Source organism: Nematolebias whitei, chromosome 13, assembly GCF_014905685.2.
Source record: "Nematolebias whitei isolate Nwh7 chromosome 13, NemWhi1, whole genome shotgun sequence".
Lineage (NCBI taxonomy): Eukaryota > Metazoa > Chordata > Actinopteri > Cyprinodontiformes > Rivulidae > Nematolebias > Nematolebias whitei.
The window spans coordinates 31,449,928-31,462,583 of record NC_056510.1 but is presented as its reverse complement, the minus strand read 5'-3'; the positions used below and the strand labels follow the sequence as shown (position 1 = coordinate 31,462,583).

Here is a 12,656-nt window from a genome sequence, read left to right as displayed (position 1 = left end):
AAAAGCGGGCGCGCGCGCACACGCATGCACACACCGAAACAGGCTGTAAGAGAGACGCTGCAGCGAGGGACAGCCGCGATGAGAGACTCAGAATGAGCCTGCTGTCCTGTGTCCTCGCCTCTCATCTGTTGGCGTGAAACGCGGAGACGCTGCGTGCTGGACCTGATGTTTCGCTGGGGCTGTCGTTGCAGCAGTGCGTGCACCTAGGATGTATCCTCCTCTGGCTTTTGATGCTGTGCAGATCCTCCCTCCTCTCTCCTCAGAGTGATGAACTAATAGGCAATGGTTTTATCCTCGGAAATCCACCGTGGTTTGGCTCCTCTCACATTAGTTGTGTTTGTTTCCCGGCGCGTCGTCTCGTGCCGGTGAAACTCATGCCATTTCTGGAGTATTCCTGTCCAAGACTAGTTGAGGAGGCAGCTGAAGACACACGCCGTTATCATCAAGTCTGATGAGGCTGAATATTTTTATACATCTGTGTGTGTGCGTGTGTGAGGGAGTGTGTGTCAGATGAATGAAAGCGCACAGGACTTGGATGTACCTGTTTTGTTCCATGATCCAACTGGTAGCCTTGCTCTGGAGAACTGATCCAATTGTGCTCTTATTATGCAACCGCAAGGATCTCATGCACATCTGGGTGTTTAAGCCGCTGGATTGCTCTTCCCTCAAATCAATGTGGTTTCTTTGGAACATTTTCAGCAAAGGAACGCATATGCTGCAGTGTCTTTGTGGAAAGAGTCTGAAGAAAAACAAGAATCCAAGCGGTGAGTATAGAAGCTCACGCACAGGCAGCCTGCGACTCTTCCAAGCGTTGTGCGTGAGCTGCCTGGATGTGCGCGTGAACGGCTATCTGCGTTTTGTTTGCTGGTTTGTTGGAGGGGTGTTATGGATCTGCCATCGTGTCTATGCAGCCGGCGGATCCTGCAGAGGTGAAAGAGGGAGGGAGGGGTGCCCAACTTATTTAGTGCAGCTGTGTTGGGGTGAGCACAGGTTTGGGGACGCAGCGCACGAGCTCATGAAAGCTCTTCCTCTCTGCACCATCATATGACACTATGATCTCCTAACTTTTGAAATGGCTCACTCTTCTCTCTCTGTATAAATGTGTGTGTGCCTCATTCTTTTTTACACACACACTGAGAATGGATGTTACAGTGGATCATCCCCCCCACCCCCACCAACCAACCTCCTATACTATAGCCAGATTATTCCATCTACGGGTTGACTGCAGCAGCCCCCCCCCCCCCCTCTTTTCACCCCCTCCCCCCACACACCTCCTCTGCATCACCACTTCTGTCTTAAATGAGCCACTCGCTGTGTTTTCAGCAAAGCCAGGAGGAGACAGAGCAGTCTCTCATGTCTGTCACTCTGCTGCACGCAGGCCAACACTCATCATCATCATCATCATGCGGGTGAATGTTGTCCCCCCCCCCCCCTTCTATGACAGCACTTTGAGCCTATTTTGTGAATTAAAAGGTGCTGCACCATGCTGCGTTCATGCAAAACAGTTGACTCTAGTTTAATTCTTGACTTTTTATTTTCTGTATTGCATTCAGTACACAGATTCACAAACCAGTGGCTTCAGCATCATTTCACAGACCTGTAGTACGTTTCTTAATTTCACTGACCATGGCAGCCTGTGTTTATTTCAACAGGCTGTCGTATCGTAAAGACTCCAGGTAGCTGGTTTGCTGAGCAGCACTAGAGATCCTTAGATAGCAACTGCAGTGGAGTAGATCATCATCATCATCAAACTGTAGGACTGATAATTTACTGCAAATGTATCAAAAATCATGGTTGACACCAAGAGGACCTTCTGATTTTATAAACGTCATTGTTGTTAAAGAGAGACCAGTTTTTGCTATTAAAGTAGCTTTATTCATTGCTGACTACAGTCAGGCAGAGATTTTTTTCTTCTTAATACAAGAAAACTTAACGAGTGAATTGGAAAGGGCTCACTGCATCCATCGTCATTTTGCATGTGACTGTTCAGATCTTTAGAAATGGGCTGAACAAATAATAACGTATCCGTTGTGCTAAGCTTTTAAACAACTTCAGTTGCAGAGTTTAATTCTGACTGGATTCATGAGCTAGCTAGGTCACGAGCTGAAAAGTCCATAGTTGATTATTTTGCCTCAAAACTGCTAAAATCTGAAACACTGCATGGTTCACACATATATTGCTGTACATTTACATAGTTGATAATTTCATATTTATTGTTATTTGCAAGGACAGCAGCACATTGTCATTTCTGATGTAACCTTTAGGCCTATGTATTTTTCATCTATATTAAGGATTTAACAAGATGTTGAGGGTCTTGTAAAGGTTTATGAAATAGTGTTCTCTTTACTGTTATGACTCTGAGACTGGAGATTAACATGGCAGCAATCTACTCTGCAACTACCTCGCTCAGGACTAGCCATTAACTTGTCAGTTCAACTCAAGACGACTAAAGTGGATTTCTGCTGCCTTAAGACAACTTCAGTGTTAAAGGATTATAGTGATTCATGTGAGTACCTCTTCTGATTCTTTATGCAATCTTTAGTTTTGTATTACAAGGTTATTTTGACAGAAAAATGACATTCCTGCCAGAAATGAACTAGACTGCACTGGACATGCTACAGCTAGCTGCTGCTGTTGCTGCTAGTTGAACTTTCAAATAAACATAGAATAGAATAGAATAGAATAGAATAGAATAGAATAGAATAGAATAGAATAGACCTTTATTGTCATTGCACCAGAGCACAACAAATTTAGAGTGTTATATATATTAGGGATGCACGATATTGGATTTTTGGCCGATATTCGATATGCCGATATGCTAAAACTTATTCGGCCGATAACCGATGCTGATACCGATATTGCATATATGTTCCTTTGTCAGAACATAGCCCTCTTATTCAGGCTTATTTGCTACAAAACTTGTGCAACAGCTGTAAGAGCTGGTGACATATATTCAGTAACAGCCATATGATATGTATAGCACTTTAACTTATATTAAATGAAAAGTGTTAAATATTATTTATTAGCATTAGTCACCTGTGATGCTGTCTCACTTGTGGAGGCTTGTTCCAGGTTCCTAGCTGCAGTGTGGGATCCTCTGCACTTGTGTTCATGAAGGACAACCTTTCTAAGTTCAAAGTTTTTGTCTATCCATTTTTCTGTAAGACTAATCATGCTAAAACGGCTAACATGACGTCCAAATGTCTGTGGTAAAATTCACCTAAGTGCTATCGGCTATTAGCTTCTCAATGATGTTGGAAATGACGGCTTGTAACTCGGGTAATGTTATGTTGGAAAAAATATCTCTGACTGCGGACGATGTAGCGAGGCTCAACAGTCCATAAATCTTCAGAATCCGACATCCTCACCAACGAAAAAAAAAACCTTCCACACCACCGTCATTTTGAATTTTCCTCTCCGCCGTGAGATGGGGTAGACACGTAACAACATCGTGTTGTGCTGTTGCAGGCAAAAACAGCGCCTTTTATATCAGCGAGTTATTTTAGTGGATTGGCCGATGTCTGATATTGAATTTTAATGTTAGTATTGGCCAATACCATGCCGATAATATTGTGCATACCTAATCATATATATATATATATATATATATATATATATATATATATATATATATATATATATATATATATAAAAACTGTAAAAAGTAATAGTTACATATTTTAAACATACAAATAAGCAACACAAGCAGTTTGATATTTCACTAGTTGTCCCATATTGCACTTATCCAGTTCTTATTACAGCTTTTGTTAAGCTCAGTAACAGCTGATGGATAAAAACAATTTTTAAATTAGTTTGTTCTTGTTTTTATTGATCTGAACTGTTTCCTTGATGGTAACAGTTATAACAGATCATGTCCAGGGTGAGACCAGTCCTTTAAGATGTTGTGGGCTTTTCCTGCACATCGGAAACTTTGTAGATCTTCCAGTGAGAGAAGAGAGCAGCCCATGATCTTCTGAGCTGTGTTGATAACTCTCTGGAGCGCTTTCCCCTGAGCCACTGTGCAGCTAAGATACAGCACAATGATGCAGTATGTTAAGATGTTCTCTATGGAGCATCGGTAGAAAAACACAGTCTCTGGGTGATGTTGTTCCTCCTGAGCACTCTCAGGAAGTAGAGTCTCTGATGGGACTTTTTCAGCACCTCAGAGGTGTTCATGCTCCAGATCAGATTCCCCTCAATATGGACTCCCAAGAAACGGTAGTCAGCTACTCTCTCCACACTGTCTCCACTTATAATCAGGTGTGCTTTTTCTTTTTCCTGAAGTCGATGATCAGGAACTGACTTAGGTCGTTTTCACACTAGATTGTCCGGTAGACTCGGTTTGGGACCAATATTCATGAGCTTTTGTTTAAATTTGAGCTGGTGAGTTTGCATTCACACTGCACTGTGCAGTTGAGTCAACCTGTTGAACCAACCTGTTCCCCCGCTCGCCTGTGGGGGCGCTGCACCAAGAACTACTGAAAGAAACGACACAAAAACCTCTGAAGACACGTCTTCTTCTTCTTCTGTAAATAAAAATAAAAACGAAGTGGCATCAAGTTTTAGCAGTTTTAGGAGTTATATTTTGTCATTTTTCAAAAATGGACTTAACATGAGCAGAAGATGAAACAGAAGACCATGGAGAATATTGTTTTTCCACACAAGGCAGTTGACGGCTCCATATAAGGTAAAAGCAATGTGTGTTTGTTTACCCTGCGGAGCGGGGTCCGGTCTGTTTGCATTCACACTGCACTGAACCGCGCTAGAGTTCGCTTCTACCGGACCGAGACCTAGGTTTTAGCCCGGGCCAGAGTTCACATTTTTGTTCCGTGACAGAGTTCGATGGTGCGTTCACACCTCCCCAAACGAACCGGACTTTCTAGGAAAACGAGCTAGAGTTCGATTAAAGCGGACTAAACAGGGCTAGTGTGAATGCAGTCTTAGGTCGTTTTCACACTAGATAGTCTGGTATACTCGGTTCGGGACCAATATTCATGAGCTTTTGTTTACATTTGAGCTGGTGCGTTTGCATTCACACTGCACTGTGCAGTCGAGTCAACCTGTTGAACCAACCTATTCCCCCGCTCGCCTGTGTGGGCGCTGCACCAAGAACTACTGAAAGAAAGGACACAAAAACCTCTGAAGACACGTCTTCTTCTTCGTCTGTAAATAAAAAATAAAAACGAAGTGGCATCAAGTTTTAGCAGTTTTAGGAGTTATATTTTGTCATTTTTCAAAAATGGACTTAGCATGAGCAGAAGATGAGACAGAAGACCATGGAGAATATTGTTTTTCACACAAGGCAGCTGACGGCTCCATATAAGGTCAGAGAAATGCGTGTTTGTTTACCCTGCGGAGCGGGGCTCGGTCTGTTTACATTCACACTGTACTCGAACCGCGCTGGAGTTCTCTTCTACCGGACCGAGACCTAGGTTTTAGCCCGGGCCAGAGTTCGCCTTTTTGTTCCGTGACAGAGTTCGATGGCGCGTTCACACCTCCCTAAACGAGCCAGACTTTCAAGGAAAACGAGCTAGAGTTCGATTAAAGTGGACTAAACAGGGCTAGTGTGAATACACCCTTAGTCTTTGAGGTGTTGAGGACCAGATTGTTCCCCCTGCACCAAGCAGTCAATTGTTCCACCTCGTCCCTGTAGACGGATGAGCTTCACCACTGTATTGTTGTCTGCAAATTCGACCATGGTGTTGCTGTGGTGAGCAGGAGTGCAGTTATGTATTTAGAGGGCACAGACCAGGGGGCTCAACACACAGCCCTGGGAAGCTCCCGTGTTGAGGCTGAGGGCCATGGATGTGTGAAGGACCACTCGAACCATCTGACTGCAGTGGGACAGGAAACTGTTTACCCATGTGCAGGTTGAGTGTTGAAGAAACATATGAATTTGTGTAAGCATAATGCAAAACAGATGGCAGTGGAAAGGATTGACAGACTTTTCAGTATGGATCCTTTAGATTGGTGTTTTTTTAAGAAGTCAACAGTTAATTTAATCTTGGTTTCTCTGAACGTAGCTTTTAGCTCATCAGTTCAACAAAAACAAAACAATTTCTCCACAATGAGGTTGTTCAAAGAATTATCCACAACAAGTACTTTTTGTTTGTAACCATTCCATAGAACGCCACTTGCAAAACTCCAGATAAATTCATAAAACAAGGAGAAATGAAAAGTTAAAGACCCAAAAGCAGACTAATGTCCAGAGGAAAGCAGATGTAGGTGAATCATACAACAAGTTTGAAGATGGGATAGACAACAAGAATCTAAACAAACTAAACTCATTGAGTAGTAGCCAAGGCAATCGCATCGAATAAAATGAACCAGGACTAACACAATTACCAGTACTATAAATATAATCAAACATAAGGAGCAGGTAAGATTATTACAGATCTGCTCCAGGTATTATAAGAACACAGGGCAAAAGACTGACTCAACAAAATAAAGCAGGAAATGAAGGAAAAAAGAAACCCCCAAAATAACCTAAACTTAAATCTTGAAACCTAGAATCCGTGAAAGTTACAAAATCTGAGAAAAATCTATGTGAAGCCCATTTTTTATCACATTACTTTATTACAGGTCATTGTGTTACTCCTTACACTTTTTGGTTAACTGCATTTACATTAGTATGTTCAGATTACTTCTGGTGTAGGATCGTGAATTGAGGCTGATCATTTTGCTCAAATGTACATAGACGGATATACAGACTTCTCTATGGCAACAAGTCATCAAAAGCTCTGAGGTGATCAGACTGATTGCTACTCTGGAAAAGCTGCAGTCGGATTCTGCTTGCAATCAATTAAATCTAAGAGGAAACTGTCACTTTAAAAGAAAGAATAAGTGCTATGTGTTGTCTTCATTGTTCATTGGGCGGCTGTGGCTGAATGGTTAGAGCAGTTGTCCTCCAATGGGACTGTTGGAAGTTTGATTCCACCAGCATTCATATGTTGAAGTGTCCCTGGGCAAGACACTAAACCCCTCAGTGCCTTCGATGTGTGTCCCATCGGTGTATGAATGCAATTTAAAAGCACTGATTAGTCTTTGTACAGCTATACATTAATAGAGTGCAGTATGAATGGGCATGAGGGCACAGATTTTGTTGTAAAGAGCCTTGAGTGTCTCAATAAGATAGGTGCTATATAAGTACAGTCCATTTATCATTTACCGTTCATTGTATGTTCTCATACAATGACAAAATTAGCTCTTTGCATTTAACGCATCACACCAGAGATCCACCCAGGTGGAGCAGTGGGCAGCTCTGTAAGCGCCTGGGGAGTAATTAGGGATTAGGTGTCTTGCTCAAGGACACCATGACATGTGGGTATGGCAGAGAGTCGAGCTGTGACTTTCTGGTCCCAAGTCGCCTGCCCTACCTCTACACCATTTCGGTCCTCAGCAAGGGTAACCAACAGTTATGTACAGGATTATAAACTAATGGCATAGATTGAAACTGAGTATGTGTTGAAGCTGCAGATGGAGTTGAGTTTTCTTTAACATGAAGTAGATCAGAAAACAGAGCGTGTCACTACCTATGTTTACATGGACATAAGTAATCGGATCAAACGACCGTTCGGAATAAAAACGCATCATAAACTCCCCATTAGGGTTATTTTTTCCCCCTGGCTAATGCTAATAATATTAGCATGTCGGAGAAGCAAAACTGGTCGGTGAGCGACACAACATTTCTACTAGAAACTTTGAAAGAGCTCAAAATGATGTGTATTACCTGTAGCTCAGTCAGGGAGTGCAGTAACGTCTCCACCGTCATTAAAACCTGTCACAGGTCCATTTTGGGTGCTCAGGTTTGTTTACGTTCATCCTGAAAGTACACCGGAAGTAGAACTTCTTCTTCTGTGTTTTTTTTTAAGGAGAGTTTACCACTCTGCGCATGTCAGTACTTCTGTTCAGAACAAAGCCCGCTGCATGTAAATGCTTGTCATGAATGGATTGTGCCCATGTAAATGATGCATTTGAATTATTTAATATGAAAACATTTTAATCCGGTCAAAAAATTTTGCTCATGTAAGCATAGCTACTGGGGCGCTGTGCAGTTTCTTACAAATGAAAGCTCCTAAATCACTGAATCTACATAAGTTGCACCACTAATAACAGTCCTGATAACATTAAAACATTAGAAAACCTTGTTTTTTGCTTTTGGTGTTATGCTAACACAGTAGATCCTTGGAGTAGTCCTCCGTCTGCGCAGACAAGTGTTTCTAATATGCTGCTTATCATGCCTGAGCTGCAAAGTCCTAGATAGTTTGCTCCAACTCCTTGGCTTTATTTTTAGAAACATGGCTGAGATAACACAGTGACTGAAGCAAACAGACTCAATGTTCGTGGTCTGTGCTGACATTTAAACAGCAGTTTTATAAATAAGGAACTGTGATCTAAATATATTTTTGTACACAACGACTGCACAACTATAGATACAGTATTTTTTTGGGATGTTGTACGTTCATATGCCTTGCGGTTATATATGTGTATCTATGTGTCACAAGGGTCTCACACCATCAAAGTAAATATTAATTGTATTTGAATAATCTTAATGCATTTTCACCTTTTAGCTTGTCTCACCTCTAAGGTTTGTCTTCATACTTTTAAGGTTTCTGCACGTTCTAAAATAGATTAAATAAATATTTCAAACCATAATAAGCAGTATTGTATTTGCCTCAGTTGTTTTGATGTACAGTGGTTGTGGACATTTGTTATCATCATGTTTTTATTTATCTGGCTGATTGAGTTTGATCTGTTTTTCAAACCTTAGACCTGGAAGAGGACAGTATCACATATAACAAAAATAACATAAACATATATACAAAAGCCAATGCTACAAATGCTTGGAGCAACAAGTCTTTTAAATACATAAGGCACCCATCTCACTGGATGAAGACCCTGCTATCATGTCAAAAATAATAGAGAAGATTACTGTTTTTTTCTGGATTTTGACAAGGTCTTCCAGCACATATACAGAGCCCAATGGGATCCTGATTACGTGGGACAGCTTATGAATGGTAGACAATGGTTTAAGCATGCATTAAACTTCTCTAGTAAAGTTATGCTAGTTTATTTGTACCTCTTTGCTCTGCGACAACTGCTAGGAAAAAAGAGAGATATGTTTTACATCTAGATTGCAGTGAGCAAAGCTAATGACAGAAAAAATAAAACAAAACAAAACATTTTTTAGGTTTTTACTTTCTATGTGTATTAACTAAACAATGCTGTTACCATAAAAGAGAGGAAAAACAAAACAGATAAAAGGATTGAGATGATTAATCTAACCTACAAAGCTCTCAACACCCTAGCTCGATCTTATATTCGAGATCATATTCTTCCTTAGTTTCCTAACAGAGCACTTTGCTCTCAGACTGCAGGTTTATTGCAGTTCCTAGAGTTTCCAAAAGCAGAATGGGAGGAAGATCTTTCAGTTACCAGGCTCCTCTCTTGTGGAACCAGCTTCCAGTTTCTGTCCATGAGGCTGATACATTGTCCAGTTTTAAGATTGGGCTTAAGACTTTCCTTTTTGATAAATCCTATAGTTACGGCATGTTATGTTGTCTTAAGCTTTTACTACTGGAAGACAAATGGACCTCATATCCTTAAATGAATTGTTAAATTTGAGTAGTTTTCATTTGATACTATTTCTATCTTAACATGTGATTCTTGACCTGCCATTGTGTATATGTTCCTCTCAAACCCAGCTGGTCGAAGCAGATGGCCGCTTGTCCAGAGCCTGGTTCTGCTAAAGGTTTCTTCCTCATGAGGGAGTTTTTCCTTTCCACTGTCGCCTTCATGCTTGCTCAACATGAGAGTTCTGTGATGGAGTTTAACTCAAAACAGTCTGCTCCTCAGTTAAACAATGTTAAAATATTATTTTTAAAAATGAACGTTTTTGTTAATATATTATTTTTTTATATGAATATTTCTGTTCAGTGTCCTGAGGTGACTTCTGTTGTGACTTGGTGCTATATAAATAAACCAAATTGAACTAAATTGAATTAATCTAAAAGTTGAAACACCTTTTCACATTTCACACATCAAATTATTATGACATTTATGTCAGCTATAATTTCAGTCAGCACTTTCTGACAGCTTAGAAAACCACACAATCCACATAAAATGTTAAATAAAAATAAAAGCAACAACAGAAAAAAAAAAAAAAGTGGAATGCTCACTCTTGACCCCATAAACCAACCAGCTAAATGGATGCATTATAATTTCCACTTCAGACCAAAAATTAAAGGGAAACAAAAGAAATGTATAAAAATCTTTACCCAGCTTTTGCAAACATCTTTGTGTCTCAGTATCAGTCAGCCCTGCTAGTTCATCAGATACCAGATATGGGGAATTGGAATTGCTTTTGTACACAAAGTGTGGAGATGGAGGAAGAAGGGTGACACTTTCTCCACTCCCCCCCACTACATTTATTTTATTTATTTAGCACTTGTTAAAGTGGGGCACCAGCTGGTCAGTTTACTGACCAACAACAACTTAATTAATATATTCACCCTTTAATAATCAGAACTCAGTCACTGAAGTAGAATACGTTAATTACAGATAGTTCTATACCAGAACACATGAATATTCATCTGAATGAAGAGACCAAAGTTGCCTTTAAAGTTTTATTATAAAAATAATCAAACTAAAAATCAACAACAATAATAAACAAACAATAATAATGAATCAATCAATGCTTAATTCTCTTAGCTAAGGCAAAATTCACTCTTTGAGTAGGAATTATTTCAGTTTTATACGCGCATGAATTTAGACAAAGTTTGGCTATTTTAATAAATAGTTTTCTTTGGATTTTGGTTGAAAGAAAATATTTAATCTGATCAGATAAAGTCATTTGGGGCAGCTGTGGCTGAGTGGTTAGAGCAGTCGTCCTCCAATGCGAGAGTTGGGGGTTCAAATCCACCAGCAGTCAAATGTCGAAGTGTCCCTGGGCAAGACACTGAACCCCTCATAGCCTCTGATGTGTGTCCCATCGGTGTATGAATGTGATAAAGCTCTGATTAGTCTCATTAGAATGATTTGTTCAATTAGCTTTGTAGAGATCTAGTAGAGTGCTGTATGAATGGGTAAATAAGGACACATATTGTTGTGTAAAGGGCTTTGAGTATCTTGAAATAAGATAGAAAAGCGCTATATAAGTACAGTCCATTTACCATTTATTATCACTGGAAGCCAGGAAATGATTTACCACGTTACATCAGCTTAAAATAGCATAACCAGACCAAGGCATCATGTCACCGGGTTCTGCTCCTTACCGGGTCCATGTTGAAGGCATCACTCGTCTTTCTGGGGTTCTCTGGTGGATCTGACCAGAGACACCATGAAGAGGACTCGACGGGAACTGCCCAAGGTAGCTGACCGTCACTGTGACAGCTTCAGGGGTCTGTGAGGGCAACAGCTGATGAGAAGGTACACCGTCAATCGCAACCTTCAGCCAAGAACGCGAGTCTTGAAGTGAGAAAAGGCTTCATCTTCTGCAGTTATTTAAACCTCTAACAATTGTAATTTGAGCGACATGTTTATCTGCTAAGGAGTTGAATGAGTGGACCTTGGCACAACCTCTAGGATCGGGTCCAAAGACGAACCGCCTTCCGGTTTTGGGCCAGAGACAATCTCTCTGCATCGGGAGTCCAAAACGAACCGCTCAGTTCGGGGGTCCAAGACGAACTGCTTTTCACATAAAGGCTCTTTGTGCAAAACAACAGCTCTGCTCAGGATTATTTTGACTACTCTCAGGGCCATTGTGACTTCCCCGCTGAAGCAAACAGCAAAAAGAACATTTTCACAGGTGTCTCTGAAGGAATAATCACTTTCTGAAAAACAGAACAAAGGAATATGTTATTCACATTGTAATATTTCACATAATTTCATTATAGTGATTGAAAACAACAATCAAAATTATTCATGTTCACACTTGTGGGGGTGGCTGTGGCTGAGTGGTTAGAGCAGTCGTCCTCCAATGCAAGAGTTGGGGGTTCGAATCCACCAGCAAGACACTGAACCCTTCATAGACTCTGATGTGTGTCCCATCAGTGTATGAATGTGATCTAAAGCACTGATTAGTCTCATTAGAATGATTTGTTCAATTAGATTTCTAGTGATCTAGTAGAGTGTTGTATGAATGGGTAAATGAGGACACAGACTGTAGTGTAAAGTGCTTTGAGTGTCTTGAAATAAGACAGAAAGGTGCTATATAAGTACAGTCCATTTACTATTTACTTGCTAATCAAATAAAACAAACTTCATTAATGTTTTGTTTTTCTTTCTTAGAAACAGGAAAAATAAGATAAACAATAGTCAGACTGTTGCTGACTCTGTGTCCAAGGATGGGAAATTTTGTGGAAAAACATCAGACATTATTGAAGTCAGAGGTAACTTTAAAAATCACGATTCATGGTGAGTATGGAAGATGAATAAGGGTCAGGGGTCATAGTTAGAGCAGTGCAGCTTCATGCTACACATATATCAGTTATTTTTTTTAGATTTAATCCAATGCTGTTCCAACAAAGCTACACAAATGCTTGTTTACTGTCAGAGACAAATAAATTGTGTGGTGTGTCCCTGAGTGATTTAGAAGGTTACAGATATCTATTATGCAGTATATATATATATATATATATATATATATATATATATAT

The 12,656-nt window shown here is 40.3% G+C and overlaps 1 protein-coding gene across 1 annotated transcript in view; it reads left to right on the top strand.

Moving 5' to 3' along the window:
- The first annotated feature begins 553 nt into the window (after positions 1-553).
- Positions 554-12,656, top strand: part of fgf14 (fibroblast growth factor 14) — a 293,247-nt gene continuing 281,144 nt past the window's right edge. The window contains exon 1 of the mRNA XM_037687064.1: positions 554-761. Within this exon, the coding sequence (XP_037542992.1) occupies positions 554-761 (208 nt within the window). The remainder of the gene's footprint in view (positions 762-12,656) is intronic.